General features: G+C 32.1%; 1 protein-coding gene across 2 annotated transcripts; it reads left to right on the forward strand.

Annotated features, from left to right (window-relative positions):
• Positions 1-1,266: 1,266 nt before the first annotated feature.
• On the forward strand, positions 1,267-16,776 carry LOC148274126 (uncharacterized). 2 transcript variants are annotated; one of them, XM_088237592.1, is made up of 2 exons: positions 1,267-1,368; positions 14,065-16,776. In XM_088237592.1, the coding sequence occupies exon 2, from the start codon at positions 14,065-14,067 to the stop codon at positions 16,663-16,665; it is 2,601 nt and encodes an 866-aa protein (XP_088093718.1). In that variant the 5' UTR covers positions 1,267-1,368; the 3' UTR covers positions 16,666-16,776. The 2 variants fall into 2 exon arrangements, with proteins under 2 accessions (XP_088093718.1, XP_088093717.1); XM_088237591.1 differs by lacking the exon at positions 1,267-1,368 and adding an exon at positions 6,110-6,217.
• The last annotated feature ends 334 nt before the right edge of the window (positions 16,777-17,110 follow it).

A 17,110-nucleotide genomic window follows, 5' to 3' on the forward strand; every position in this document is an offset into this window, starting at 1 on the left:
TTGTAAGAAAGAAATTAGAATAGACAAAGAAAATTAATATAGCAAAATAATATACGAAGACAACAATTGCAACCCACGTAAAATGTGGAAAATGGTTAAGGAAATTACAGGAACCTCTCTTACAAAAAAACTGCCAATCAAAAAAATGAAGACCAATGGTAATTATTTAAATTCAGATAGTAAATTAATATCTAATCACGCTAATGTGTATTTTACCTCTATTAGTAACTTCCTTGTACATAACTTACTTAACGAAATTAAACTAAACGAAGAAACTCTCGCAAATAAAATTAATATTGTGCCTACACTACATAAATTAGATTCCATAGCCATTACTCTCGATGAAACCATAAAGACAATAAAGTGTCTCAAATTAAATAACACTAAAGGACCAGAGAATATTAGCTCAAAACTACTAAAATATATTCAAGGTTACACTGGCTTACATATTTAATCTCAGCTTTAATACAGGAATATTTCCTAGGCATTTGAAGGAATATTTTGTAATACTAATCTTTAAAAATGGTAATAAACATTTAATCCAAAACTATCGACCTATTTCATTACTAAATAATATCTCAAAAATAATAATTGAACTATTTCACCTACATACTAGGCAACGCCTGAAAATTTTAGTTTTTCAATTTCTATACTTCTACATGGACCAGGTGGATTTATCAACAATATTTTGAGTTTGACTAACTTTTTGTAGACAAAGACTGGATTCAACTCCCTGGGGAGCTGTTAACATTAACATATTACAACAGAGATGAAGAGCATTGAGAAGAAGGTAATATAGAAGTCTAGGCTTTCACAGGGCTTATGACTTGTCATTGGCTGGTTTGAGTGGACACTTTACACACTGTGTAACATTCACCTTTCGGAAATTTAGACAAACTCAAAATATTGGTGAAAAAAAAAAATATATTTTGATATTTATTTATTCGATAAAATTAAGTATGTAATCAATGTTTAAAATAAAATAGGATGAGATTCATTAACTTACCCTGATAAAGAAGCTTGTGTAGTATTGAAACTGGTCGGCAGGAAAATAAAAAATAAGTGGTTAAACCAAAGTTGTTTAATAGATATTTTATTTAAAAAAAACTAATTATGCGCGTATAGCGCTGATAAATTATTCTAAGTATTTAAAAAAAAATAAAATTAATGGTCCGATTACATATGATCTTTCACCTTCCTGATTAAGGATATAAATTTAATGAATTTGGTTATTTTTGTATTTTATCAGTATATTCAAAGATGTCTTGTGAATGTCTGTAAATCTGCTTATTTAGAATAATTTATTAAAAGTAGCATATCCACGCTTACAGAGTGAATTTTGAGTGAAAATTGACTAAAATAATTAAGGTAAGATTAAATTCAAAATTTTTGAATTGTGCACACCTAAACACAAGAGTAAAATAGTTTAATGTCGGAAGGTACATTTTTGGTAGAATAATAAACTAAAAATATAATTTTTAAAAATCTCATGGCTGTCGTGTATTTTGGTTTTAAGAAAGACTGTTCAATATAAATAGTACATTAATAAATTCCAAAATATTATTTTATTTTATCATTTCATCTACCCAATGGTACACGGTGGTGTCTTATGCATCAAACACCTGACTGTTAAACATTGCAGTGAAAAAACAGCTATTAAAGAAATAGTTCACGTTGATCTTGCCGCAAATCGAACCCCGAACTTTTAGCATGGTTGGTAAACTCAAAAATTACTTTCATAATAACTATTAGTTAATTTTGATTATAAAATGTATTATTATTTTTTTTTTTTAATTTTATTTATTGGGGATATCAACAGTAATACATTTAACAAAAATAAAACAAATAAAATATACAGAGAATAAAACCAATGACAGATATCCACAGAAATACATTAAATACACGTACAATATGTGTGTGTTTGTGTGAGTGTAAGTAAGTGAGAAGGTGGGTGTTATATTGGAATAAGGGTGGACATGTGTGTAAATATTACACAAGTGTCAAGTGTCGAAAATATAAATATATTAAAAATATTAAGAAAATATAATAAAATAAAATAAAATAAGATAAAATAAGACTTTATTATTGAAACTAAGTATAAGAAAAAAAAGTATGTTTTAAGACGCGCATTTTAAATGTTATTTTTTTACAATCAAATGGATCAATAAAGGGAAAGTTCAAATAATATTCACTAACAAAACGTATAAGTGGAGAGTTCTGGGCATAGTTCGTACGAACTGCTGGCAGATGAAATAGAGAGCTCGACGTGTGACGGGAGCGGTAGCTGGGGACATTATACCTACCTTAGAGTATTTACATACTCTAAGATACCTACACGTATTCGCGTAAAACTGTTTAAACAAATGTGTTCCACCGAAAACTTTTCAAACTTAGTAGGTACCTAGCTCAAATTACAGGTGTGACTTTTTAAATGTTTTTATTTATTAATTTACACGCCCTATGGGCTTTTACATTGATTAGAAATACATTCGAGTGCATCATACAGCGAGTGAAACATAGGTATGTACATTAATACCCGTATGCACTCAAACTTAAGGTGAGGAAAGTACATTCTAATCTCAAATGCAGAGAATAACCCGAAGGCGAAGACAATAGAATGTACTTCCCTCACCTTAAGGCTTGTCTCTGCATACGGGTATTAGTCAAAGTTAATGATAACATAAGAAAAACTAAAAGATACAATAATAAGCAAGAATAAGGAAATGAACCGACATAGGTTCTAGTTCCCAAGGTAAACATTTTTTTTAAAAACGAAATAATATAGGGACACGCCAATGGTAAATATCTATAATGTGTAAAAAAGAGCTCTGCGCTGGTTTGGACATGTAGAGCGAATGGACAACGAAAGAACGGCTAAAAATATTTACAATGCAAATGTTCATGGATGCAAAAATAGAGGAAGACTGTGAAAGATATGGCATGATCAAATCCAACAAATACTTGAAGATGGACATGTTGAAAGTCGGAATAATCGGCGCGCGTGCATGAGAAGATCTATGAATGAGAGGAAGCGAGAACTGAATGCAAAGATAGAGTGATGTGGTGCTCTATCCTCTTTGCCTACCCTTACGGGAAAGCGTCTTGATAGTTGTTTTTGTTATTGTGAAAAAAACATTTTTTTAGTGCCATAATGCAGAGAGAAAATACGTGAATACGTTTGTATGAAGAAAAGTCAGACCGCGTTTCCTCTTAAGATTAAACATAATTAAGTATGCTTACAAAAAATTACTAAAAAATCTTTATCTAAAAACCGTTCGAATAAACGTGTTGACTTCTGCTGACATGGTTAGGAACATGAAAAAAAAAACGATTGCAAGAGAGATGGTACTTCACTTAGAGCATTCAGTAATTTGAAAATACGTATAAGGTCCATCTCAGTTCTACGTTTCTCCGATAAAGACAAATGAAGAGGTTACTCTATTTCGAAACAGGAATAATTTTCCTAAGAAAACGGTGATGGACAGACTCGACACGATTGATATGAGTCCTATGGAATGAAGACTAAATTGGAGAAGCATATCTTGGGAAGGTTAGTTACTTAAAGTCTTAACATTTATGATAAGGAACTATTCGGCGCAAATACAGAACGTAGATGATATAATAAAACATGCGTTAAAAATACGTCTAGTTTTTTGTAAAAAATTAATTTAAAAAATTCAGAAAAGTATCAATCTGTTAATCTGGTGGCCAAATATATATTTTTAATTTTTCGCAAGGCGTTCGTATCTATTTAATTTATTGATCGTTATCTTATCTATATACATAGAATTAAGAATAGTCCAGAAACCGCATACGCACATCAAACAGAAGGCGACTCAACTACTCATAAATGAGTAGGTTTACGTTTTGACCTATTAGTTTCTATGTAGACGTCGCTCAGTACGCAACTCCTGGTTTGAATTCAACTATGCCGTGATGTGTCCTTTTAAAATTTTAGAAATACTGCTAGGATCTTAAATAAACAGGATGCAATCACATTTCATCTGTAATTTGCAAATGAATGTGTATATAACAAATGCATTACTAAAAAATTGATTTTTTTTTCCATTTGTCAGATTGTCGAAGAAACAAAATGAAAATTTCGTTAGTGTTGCCAGGGTTGAATTTTTTTTACCCTACTTTTCTCATCTAATAAAAGAACTAATGAAAATTACACCTCGGATTAAACAACGCCGTGGGGGACATTTGAACGACATCATCTTTAAAACATCCAATATTATTGATGATACGAGTATGAAAATATCTGTTTTGTGTCAAATAAAATTGGTTTTTTATTTTAAGTTCAAAGTTCATAAATTCAATTACTCTTATTAAATGACCCTTTATTTATCTAATCTGTTGTGTCAATCAATGTTTCCGAGTGCAAAATAAAATTTTAGAGAAATTAACAGATTGCTTTTTTTTTTACTTCACGGATCTCGACATTTGTGCACTATCATACATAGTTTTAACACACAATCGCCTGAGGTATGGTTTTCATTTCGACAGCATTCAACCTACTTTCATAATCATTTTTACAATTCCATTCTTCGCTTCTATACATTCGAGTTGGCACTAGAACTCCGTTGTGAACTGTTAGTTTAGCCTCCTACGATGAACATTTGTTTGCCAAAGTAGATTTTAGTGCACCGTTCACTCACAATCCTTTCAATATCTTTCTCGGCCTTTCCGTCCCTAGTAAACATACTTCCCAGGTACACAAATTCTTCTACCTGATTCAGAATGTCTCCGTTCACGCTGATCTCACATTTCGTTATATTTTCATCCCTTTCAAAAACCATCACTTTCGATTTATCAACATTCATAAGCAAATCGCCTTTCTTGCATACACCGCAGACTTTTGTTACCAAGAATTGAAGGTCTTCTTTGCTGCTAGCAAGAAGCACGGCATCATCCGAAGGCTGAGACACGCATTATAGACAGAATCAAGAAAGGGGTGCTGCGTTGGTTTGGACATGTGGAGCGAATAGACAGCGAAAGAACGGCTAAAAGGATCTACGATGCAAATGTTGATGGATGCAGAAACGAGGAAGACCGAGAAAGACATGGTACGATCAAGTCCATCAAATACTTGAAGATAGACATGTCAAAAGTAGGAATAATCGGCGTGCGTGCATGAGAAGATGTGTGAATGTAGAGGAAGTGAGGTCTGTATGCCAAGATAGATTGTTATGGAGTTCTATCCTCTCTGCTTACACCTACGGGGAAACGCCGTGATGGTTTGTTGTTGTTGCTTTTTTTTACCTTACATTTGTGTTATGATTATTTTTTTTCCATCAAGCAACATTACCCGGCGACTTAACGTATGCGCGCGGCGAAAGTGTGTCTAAGTGGGGGAATTATTGGACACAGTCCGATGTATTCAAATATGATTCTACGCTCCTTCTGGACTATTCTTAATTATATGTAAGATACTTTATTTTATGGAGTAGCGAGGATTATTTTGTAAAGAAATATAAATATTTACTATCTTTAAAGTGGGAATGCCGAACCCTGTTTGGGTTGATTTGGGTGTTACGACCGACCCTTAAGTAGTAAATACAATAAAAACCAAACTTCCTAATTTAGTACATTTCAGATATTTTTTTGTTGTTTTTATTTTAAATCTTGTTTCACATAAACATATTCTTATGTGCGCTCTAATAATAACAATGTACATAAATTTACAAAAGTTTAGTTTGTCTAAATGTTTGCAGGCAAAATACTGGATTTCTGGACTTGGAAGAAACTCAAATATTGTAATACAAACAACTGGTCCAAGAAGAAGTTTAAATTATTAATTGATTTGGTGTTTATTTTAATAGAACACTTTATTTTATTTTTACAAATATAAACATATAAAAATAAAACATTATTAGGTTTTTATGTTTATATGTTTATATTTGTAAAAATAAAATAAAGTGTTCAGTAAACTCAAATCAGTGTTTGATTTCTAATTATAAGAAGTTTAAAAATTGGAAATGGTTTTCAGGGGTCGCCTAGTATGTGAAATAATTCAGTCAATCTTCCCAACAATAAAGGCTTCAGCTTTTTAACTTCACTAAAATCAACAAATGGAAGAATTGAAGAAATATGGATGTTCAATCATAGGCAAAATGGTGAATGTTGCACAGTGTGTGGAGTGACCACTAAAAACCAGCCAATGACAGGTCATAAGCCCTGTAAATGCCTAGACTTCCATATTCCCTTTTTCAAGGTATTCTTCATCCCTGTTGTAATTTTTTAGTACATATATTTCATATAAAATTTATTTAACTCATATTTCTAAACCTTTTGCTTGAATTTAGATAGTTTTTTTTCTTGATGAATGTTTTTTCCCATTTCATGATAGATTTTAAGAGCCTTGTTGAATTTCGTGACATTGCCTTTTTTCTAAATGGAAGTCTGATTTTTACCTTTTCTCTTGTATTGTGATTATGTTCATGTTAGCTTTGAGTTTTATTCAAAAATTCTGTTTAAAAAAATAAATATATATCTATATTATATACAAACATCATCGTATAGTAAAATACTCTTAAATTATTTTTATTATCAGTGTTCACTATGTCAATGTTTTTAAAAACGTTTTCATTAGTCAATATAGGTGATACAAGATTTATTGCATCAGTGTAAATAATAGTTTTAGTTGGTACCAAAAAATATTCACTGTGAATATATCTATGTTTTCTATCAATCGACCTGTTTATACACATAGACGCGCCATAGGGAGAAAAATATTAAAAAATATCGTTTCACAAAAACGCACCAATAAATATCGATTCAGTTTATTTATATTGTTACGTTGTAAAGAAACGAGTCCAACGTACCCCGTTTTGAAAGCATTTTAGTATTGGATTATAATTCTAAGTTGCCTGATTTAGCGCCATCTAAAGGCCGCGGTAGTAACTCATCCATACGATATCCGTGCATTAGGAGTAGATTCCTTTCCATTTGAAAACTCGGGACGAACAGTCCAACTGTCACGCAAGGACTCAAAGAGAGGCGACCGCACATTTCAAAAATGTAGTTCTTAGTAGGGAAGCCTATTTGTTTTAAATTTATTACCGAAATTCTTGTGGAGAAAGATATCATATTCTAATGAGATTGTATTTTATGCAGGTTCCTTTTTTCTTTACCTTTTTCTCTACCTTTATTTCTACCTTTTTCTCTACCTTTTTTACCTTTGTCTACCTTTTTCTATCTTTTTCCATTTTTTCACCTTATTCTATTTTATTAACTTCACCTTTTATCTACTTTGTCCGATGATAAAGACTTTACAATGTAGTATATTTACTCCATGCTTCGAACGGATCACTAATTATTACGAAGTTTATTCGTAAATACCTGGAAAAGTCGGTGTCGGATTTTAAAGTTTTCTTCAAGATCATGAGACACAAATTTACAAATGCAAGGAAGCGGACGATCATTTACTGAATTAAAATGTCGACAAATAATCTTCTGGGAAATCATCAACTAAGCTAACCACGAGTAAAAAATACATCAACCGAAGACATCGCACATCGAGTTCCATCTGCGGATTTTATTTTGTAAAATCAACATTATTTCATATCACCTCGAGAAGAAAAAAATCAAGAATCTATTTTACTTGTCAATATTATTGCTACGAATATTTATTTCTTAGATAAATTTATTGTCAAACACTTACTCAGGACTGCATGCAAGGAGAATGCATATGTAACAAAATCTGGGAGGATACCAATTTTCGTTTTCTACAAAGTTTATGTTTAGATGTTTCGAAACAACATTAGTTATTTATGAGTTCCAATTAGATGTTTTCCTTATATACTTTTAATTTCAACCCATTTGTTTTAATAAAATAAATAAAACAACTTTCTTTTAAACCACTATTTTTTTTTCACCGACCGGTTTCAAAGCAAACAAGCTTCTTTGTCAAGGTTTACGCAACTAATAAACTATTTCCTATTTTATTTTTATCCTGTTAACTAAATACTACACGTGGAGCCAGTGAATCAAGTTTTTTTTCCCTTACAGGGATGGTTATTTGATTGATTATATCATAAATTTTATTGTACACGCGGAAACATTGATTGGCACAACAAAGTAGATAAGTAAAGGGTCATTGAATTAGAGTAATTTAATTAATGACCTTTGAACTTAAAATATAAAACAAATTTTATTTGACATTAAACGGATAATTTTTTTTATTTTTTTATTTTTTTAAAAAGGAATAACCCGCTAAGCCTCTGTTTTGAAGCTTGTCAGCAGGTGGGATAGAGGGGATATGGAAGGAAGTAACGAAAAATACACTACAACATTTCATTCATCATGTTAAATAATATTTGATGTTTTAAAGATAATGTCGGTCAAATGTCCACCACGGCGTTGTTTAATTCGAGGTCATTCGTTTTCTCATTAGATGAGCAAAGTAGGGTAAAAAAAATACTATCCCGACAACACTAACAAAATATTTATTTTGTTTTCTTCGACAATCAGACAAATGGAAAAATAATTCAATTTTTAAGTAATGCATTTGCCACTTACACACTCATTTGCTAATTAAACATGAAATGTGATCCCATCCTGTTTCTTTATGATCCTAACAGTATTTCTACACTTTAAAAGGACACAACACGGCATAGTTGAATTTCAAATCGAGTTGCGTACTGAGCGACGTCTACAAAGAAACTAATGGGACAAAACGTAAAACTACTCTTTTTAGAGTAGTTAAGTCGCCTTCTGTTTGATGCTCGTATGCGGTTTCTGGACTATTCTTAATTTTATGAGAGAAGCATTGCAAACATTAAATTTACTTTAAAAAATTAAAACGATGCTCAATCGAATAGTCCACTAGCTGAAGCGACAATTTCTGTTCTTCCAATTTAAATGCGTTCTTTATTTTCAATCATATTATCAACATTTTCGAAATCATACTCAAATGAATTATGGGAAAAAAATAATGATTTAATGATTGAACACATTCTCCATTGGCTTCGTATAATAAGTTTAAACTGCGACGTGCAATCCATACCACTAGCTCAATCACAAATAACTATTGACGTGCTAATAAGCGACGTGATTACAATTTTTCACCATGGTTGTTTATCGTGTTCGAACACAATGGAACATCCGTGAACACCTAATATGAAATGTCAAAATATTTACGTTTCGCGACGTATAATCCTGCTGCGCCATCACATAATTGAATTTTTCCGGTGTAAATATGGAAAATATTTAAAAACTGCTGTTTTTGTTATTTATTATTTATCATGATCTTTATTGCATTTAGCCGGCGATTGGCAAGCCAAATGTCAAGAAAAGCAGTCGCCATAGTCATTGTATTTTAATTTTCACTTTTTTGTATTAGATACTTCTTACTTTTTTGCAAATGCAATATCTTGTATTACTTTTTATAGTAAACACTGATTTTTGCCAACTAATTGTATTTATTTACGAGGAAAGCAAAAACAAACTATCTCTGCGTTCTAGTAACGAGAGAACCCTTTTAATACCCTGTCATCGCTCTATTTTTCTAGCCTCCTCTTTCACAGTAGTAGCCGCTCGATTGTGGAATAATCTACCCTCTAATGTTAGAGACGCCCTTTATTTAAATTTAAGACTAAAATGTCACGATCTAAATATTTGAATTGTTCCTTAATCCTTCATTTTTCCTTCCCATCCCCTCTCGTTTCTTCATAGTACATCTTCGTTTTTTATTTTTGTATAAAATTGTAAGATCCAAAATTTTTTATTTTTTTTATTTTTGTTTATTAAGGAAAAACAACAGTTGTTATATAAGAATACATCATATAAAAAAATATAACAAACATCCAGTTAAAGTTTTTCACAAATATAATAAGAGAACATGTTACACAGTAAAGAGAAAAATAATATATTATATAAGACATGAGAAAAAAAAAGAGCTCGTAAGAAGGTTAAGGAATGAGGAAATATAGTGGAGGAGTGGAGGAGAGGGATTTTTATAATAGAGTTGACTAATTCAAAATTTTGGTATTCTAATAAAATAAACATAATTAAAGGAACATAAACTAATAAAATGACAAATGTTTTATTTTACAGTGTTTCAAAAAGTTTTTGAAGTCACGAAATTTTGTATTAAAAATATCTAAATGGGGACAAAGTTTATTAAATTTAGAGCAGCTACGATAAATAAACGAGTTTTGAACAAATTTGTTTTTGGGCAGTAAATTATAAAAAAAAAATAAAAAAATTGTCCATGTTTTTATAATTTTCTCAAACTGAACGGTTTGGGTAGGTAGGAAGAAATTGCCTTAAGGCAATATGCCCGCCCTTATATGTATATATATGTATATAAAGTATCAAATAAATAAAATAAATAAATAACTTAAGCATGTTCATTATTGTTCATTGTGATCGCTCAAATGCTTAGCACGTTTTTAAGCACGTCGATAGTTATTTGTGATTGAGCTACTGAAATGTATAATGAAGCTTTGATTAAAGTAATTTTTTTGGTAATCCTTAATAAAGGTTGTCACAACTGAGAATAATATGACCTAACTAACTAGCTTATGTTACATTTCATACTGAATTACAACGCAAAACACCGACAACAACAAATTAAATATGTTTGTACAATCAATTACTAAAAAATGACTGATGCGATAATGCAATAATGCGAGAAACCAGTAGCGGCGTTAGGGTAGGGGGCCAGATATAAAGAGGCGCTGCAGGCGCCCCATTTTATCCTCTCGCTCATCAAACCAGTCCAACTTACTGGTAAATTTCCCAAATCTAGCGACAAACTCGTTATAGTGGCCCACAATGAGCCTATAATTAGATATTTCACAAAGTAGATGCTTACATAAATAATGAACGACTAACTGAAATTGAACATGTTAAATACTTAGGACTAACAATAGACAGACAATTGACATGGACAATTCATATCAACAATTTAATTAGCAAAGTGGCGATTTTATCGAGTCTTTTTTTTTAAATCAAAAACTTTGTTCCAATAAAAGAAAAAAAATTAATGTATGAAGCCTATGTAAAAACTAAAATATGTTATATGAAACTACTATGGGGAACAGGAAATCAAAATGACATAAACAGACTACAAAGACAGCAAAATAAAATATTAAAGTTAGTATATGACCTTCCCTATCTAACAGCAACTAACGAACTTTTTGAACAAACTAAACAATTAAATGTAACTGAACTCTTTAAACTAGAACCTTTAAAATTTATTCATAAATTAGCCACTGATGTAATTGTAGACGAAGAATTAAAACTTGAAAAAAACTGTAGTAAACATGAACACTATATGAGAATATCACAAAAATATCATATACAATCTTTTAAAACGAGAAAAGGACAATCGAGACTTATAAACCATGGACTGAAATTATACAATAAACAACCAGACAAAACTAAACAAAAGGCTCAGACAACCTTTACAAAAGATGTTTAAAATACTATTATTAACAGTAGAATGTGAATTTTAAAAGTGAAAATATTTTGTTAAATGTATGTAACCCGTAAGGGTTTATCAATAAAATTATAATGAAAAAAAAAACTTCTCCAAAAAATAAATTTGAAGTTGAATTTTTCTACAGCCTTTTGGACACTACCTTAATTTCACTCAATGAAAGATTTGAAAAGTTAAATAAGTACTCGAAATCTTGGTCTTTTTTGCTCAATATAAAAAAAAAAACATTCTAAATCCGATATAGATGATTGTATGTTGTGGGATGAACTCGTAAGTCTGAAATAATTTTTGCCTGATCAGAATGCGGTTAATCCTGTCATTGTTTTGAATTTTATCAAATACTGTGACTTACAAGAACTATATCTAAATATATGGATAGCGTTGCGAATATTGATCACTTGACCTGTAACGGTTGCTAGTTGGGAAATGAGTTTTTCTAAGCTTAAACTGATGAAAACCTATCTACGATCGACAATATCTCAATCTAGATTGACCAACTTGGCATCTTTGTCAATCGAAAACGAAATTGCGGAAAACATAAACTTAAGTATATAAATAAAAGAGTTTGTTGATAGAAAGGCTAAAAAAGTAAAAAATTATTATTCAATATTTTCTTCCAATAAAGTTAAATGTTCTGTTGTAGCTAAAATATTTTTCTCAGCAGTGTTTTCATTTAACGAAGGAAACATATCTACTCTTTTTTTTCTAAAATGCGATCTTTCCAAAAAGTTACTTTTTTCCGAAAGGTTGTCAATTTGTCAGTGGATGTCAAAAAAATTTCTTTTCTTCCTTGAATGCTGTCATTGACACTATCCAAGTTATATAAAAATATTGGGTTAATATGCCATTTTAGCACACCAGATATTATTTTAAAAACATTGTACAAAATAATCCATTCCTTCATTTTGGTCAACATTAAATTTAGGTTTTTATAATTTCGCGGAGCACTAGCAACAAGCTCGCGAAGCACCGGTTTAGAACCACTAGTTTAGAGACTAGAAGAAATGTGTATTTGACTACACGTTTTTATCGATTGCTGCGCGGTATGGTCGATAATCCTGAGATTATGATGAGCATTGGTTTGTATGTTCCTGATAATTACCTAAGACAGCGTCAGCATAGATTGTTTCCTATTCCGATATACAGGACCAACCTGCCGATGGTTATGCCTGTTGGAAGGGCTACAGCTATTCTGATCAACATCGCTCTGGAGTTGATCTGTTCCACGTATCTGAAGGGATTTTCCGGAGCTGGACTCTCCTACTACTTTGACATGAGTCTATTTCATGTATTTTTTTCTTTTTTTTAATAAGTACGTATTGAATGTATGTTTGTAATGTACACATGAATTGAATCTAATTTTGGAAGATTTGCGTGGAAAGGAACGGCCGTTCAGTGGGGTATTAATATTATAAGCAGGTGATTTTCGACAGACATTACCTGTCATTCAACGTTTAACAATAGCAGGCGAACTAAATGCGTGTTTAAAAGCATCACATTTGTGGAGACATGATAATAATTTTTCATTGATCCTTCTGCAGAACGTTTTGCGATGTAATAATTAGATGTTAGAAAATATGGGAATATTGCAATTGAAGAATCAAAAAGCTACCAATCGAATTTTAGAGTATCACTCATTCACAAGACGAATTGGTTCAATGCGTATTTTCAGATGTCAAACAAAATTACAAAAGTCATCAATGGTTAAATAAACATGCAATATTAGCCACAAAAAATTTGAAAGTAAATTTCATTAGTATCAGCATTCAACATGTGTTACCAGAAGAAACAATTACTTACAAATCGATATATACTATTTTAAAGCAAGATGAAGCAGTATAGCATCCAACTGATTCTAAAATTTAATTGATTCATCTGGATTGGTACCACTTATCATAATTTGAAGGTTGGTGTTCTTTTCATTCTTTGTAGAAATATTGACCCATCCCGTGTTTGCAAGTGTATCAAATTGGGAGTAAAAATATTTTTCAACAATGTCATCGAAATTACAATTTAAATAAGCAAATTTAAAGGAAAGGACGTGCTATAATATCACATACACCAATAATACCTACAGATATGCCATTTCAATTCAAAATATTGCAATTTTTAAATAAACTGGCTTTTGTAATAAAAAAAACAAATTGAATAACAATGTCAACCATTGCAAGCATGTGGATTGAATTTGGAAAATCCATGTTTTTATCATGGAGAATTATACGTTGCATGCTACCGTGTAGGACAGTGGTCGGCAAACTCATAATTTAAAAGAACCAAAGATTAGCAGTACAACAATTAAAATTTCTTCTGAGAGCCAAATTTATTATACCATAAGTACAAAATTACGTTAACGAGGGGCTTAAGAAAGGGTAGTTTATGGTCCCTCTCCGACACTTGAGGCGTAAGACATGATCATAGTCATTTAATAAAGCAAATGATCGAAATACACTGTATTTCATTTGCTATTATAATAATAAAAAAAACTGACAACTGAAAAAATAAACTGAAGCAATGTATCAAATAAATTTTAACCAACAACAAAATACTGTTAGCTATATTTTAAATCAATAATAACAAAAAAGTATTGACTGTAAGTTATTTGTTTTTTTTTCCAGATGAGAGAGATTCTACATCTTTATATGCTGAGTTGGTGCTTGTGTATAGCGTCATCTCAGTTTTGCGCTGGGACAACAGACTTCCGTGGGTATAGTAGATGCCTCCGCGAACCACCATGTGATTCGCCGTGTCAACAGCAGACGTGTGGAAGATCGTGCCGAGACAATGCATATTCAGATTGTGAAAAACCAGCGCGCCTATGCAACAACCAAGTGCTTAGTTCATGTCCTTGTGACAATCGGTGTACGAACCGAGGTTCAAACGAAGCAAAATGTGGTGAGCGGCTAAGCAACAAATTCTGCGTCAGCGGTTTCCACCTTCGAAATAATGTCTGCGTACCAGACGGTATAACGTTGAATCTACAACCCCCAGAAACAATTACAACGTGCCATGCGCCAAATATTATAGTCAACGGAGTATGTACAAAATCAACGAATAATTTATGCGTAAATGGTTTTATAGATAAAAATGGTATATGTGTAAAAGAAACTCATAATATACACACTTACACATATCCATCAACGGGAGCAATATGTCTCCCTCCAAAAGTTTTGATCAATGGTATATGTCGCGAACAAAACATTATTTGCATAAATGGTTTCTTTAATCAGAACGGAAATTGTGTAAGTGAAACTATCGTTCACGCTAATCGAAATCCTTTACCGGGTATAATATGCCATCCTCCAAAAATGTTGATTAATGGTATTTGTAGAGAAGCAACAAACGTGTTCTGTAGCAGTGGTTCTGTAAATCATAATGGTAAATGTGTAAGTATTACCAATACACATTTTCATTCAAATCCAATACACACACATACAATATGTCACCCTCCGAATGTTTTAATCAATGGAGTTTGTAGTGAAAAGAAAACAGTTTTCTGTATAAAAGGTTTCAAATTGCAGAATAATGAGTGTGTGCCTGAGTATATGAGTCATCCATCGCCATCATATCCAGCATTTTCTCAGTGTTACCCTCCTAAAGTTTTGGTCAATGGAATATGTAGTCTTCCGACAAATAACAGATTCTGTATAAACGGTTTCAAATTGCAGAATAATGAATGCGTGCCTGAGTATATGAGTCATCCATCGCCATCATATCCAGCATTTTCTCAGTGTTTCCCTCCTAAAGTTTTGATCAATGGAATATGTAGCTTTCCGATAAATAACAGATTCTGCATAAATGGTTTTGTAATGCAAAATAATAGATGTGTACGAAATTCTGATAGTCCAATGTTCCCAACACATTTTGTATGTAATCATCCGAGTGTTTTAATTAATGGGATATGTATGCTTCCACCTAGCAACAGATTCTGCATTAACGGTTTCACAATGCAGAATGGTAAATGTGTACGTGGATTTTCTATTAAACCGTCACCAGTATGCGTATATCCTCAAACTTTGAAAAATGGTGTATGTGTGCTAGAAAACATTAACAAGTGTCCTGATGGTTTTACTTTTCAATACAATGAATGTGTGTCTGTATGTCCTATTGCTAGTCGATTCGTTAATGGAACATGTGTCATAAAAACAAACTGTCCTGCTAAATACTTGAAAAATGGTATGTGCATTACTTGTCCCCCCGAAACATTCACAATCAACGGCAATTGTTACGGATGCCCACCGACAATGGTTTATTTGGGTGGTCAATGTAAATGCCTAGATGATAAAATAATAGTGAACAATGCATGTGTGGATTATCCAAATATTATTGAAGCTGAAATTGATATAATTACTTCAACGGATGTAGTAAGCGTACCGAGGATCGATACTATTGACACTGTTCTTAAAAATGACGGCAAGTTTTCAAATATTTTCAATGTAACAAACATTGCAAAACATCCTTTGACCCATGTTGACTACCAAATACATAACAATAGTGCCTCCGAGGGAAAAGATTGTTGTTTAATTCTCGAACCTATGAAATGTGAGTTATCTGACGATAAACATTTGTGTTATAAGAGAAGACACCATACTTGTAACAAAGTATGTAAAAATGGAACATCACAAATTAACCAGCAAAATAAAGGGCTTGACTCTAATGAAGAAAACCTAGAAGAATTAAATAAACTTCCGCATGGAGTAGAACACAATACGAATGCGTCTGAAGATTCACCGAAACCCGACGATGAGCAGAATGAAGACTTAAAACAATCTCAGGACGAGAAAAATGAAAATGTCGCAGAATCTGAACAAAGTGAGAATGTTACCCAATTTAAAGACGAATATATAGAAAATGTTACGCAATCAGAAGATGAGCACAATGAAAATGTTACGCAATCTGAGGACGAGCAAGATGAAGATGTCACCCAAGCTGAAGACGAGCAAAATGAGGATGTCACCCAATCTGAGGACGAGCAAAATGAGGATGTCACCCAATCTGAGGACGAGCAAAATGAAGATGTCACCCAATCCGAAGACAGAGAAAATGAAGTTGCACAATCTGAAGATGAAGAAAATGAAGAAGTTATACAATCCGAAGACGAAGAAAATGAAGAAGCTACACAATCTGAGGATGAGCAGGAAGAAGATGTAACGCAGTCTGAAGATGAAGTCGATTTATTCTATGAATCGACGACTGAAGAAAGTTATGATGAAGAATAGGAAGATAATGAAATTCCAGATCTCGATGCCAGATATAATGACGATAAATAATAATGATAAACAATTAAATTTTACAATTACAAATTTAATTTTGATAACACAAATCTTTTTTTCTTTATTTATGATAGAAAATCACAGACAATTTATTTATTCGCGTTTAGGTGTTTTATTTAATCGAAACATTTAAATAGTTGTCAGTCATCATCTTTACATCTGTTTTTATATAAATCTTATAAGTAATATAATCGTTGAGGGTCAGATTACATTTCTCAAAAATGTAGATTTATCTTCAATGTTTTCTTCTTCTTTTACACATCCGTTCGTAAAAGGAGCATGTGGACATTCGCAGTTGCCTCCAGGAGACCCTATCGCCAGCCAGCAGTCTCGTCTCCTCCCACGTCAATCCAGCGGCCCTTAGTTCTGTCAGATAATGTTCTGTCGTCAT

This window comes from Micrasema longulum, unplaced genomic scaffold (assembly GCF_059751315.1).
Source record: "Micrasema longulum isolate JH-2025_06_02 unplaced genomic scaffold, ASM5975131v1 h1tg001750l, whole genome shotgun sequence".
Lineage (NCBI taxonomy): Eukaryota > Metazoa > Arthropoda > Insecta > Trichoptera > Brachycentridae > Micrasema > Micrasema longulum.

Excerpts from the sequence above, each read along its gene's own strand:
- LOC148274126 (XM_088237591.1), top strand. The coding sequence starts at position 6,164 with ATGACAGGTCATAAGCCCTGTAAATGCCTAGACTTCCATATTCCCTTT. Across the intron at positions 6,218-14,064 it reads TCCATATTCCCTTTTTCAAG|ATGAGAGAGATTCTACATCT; the intron begins GTATTCTTCATC and ends TTTTTTTTCCAG.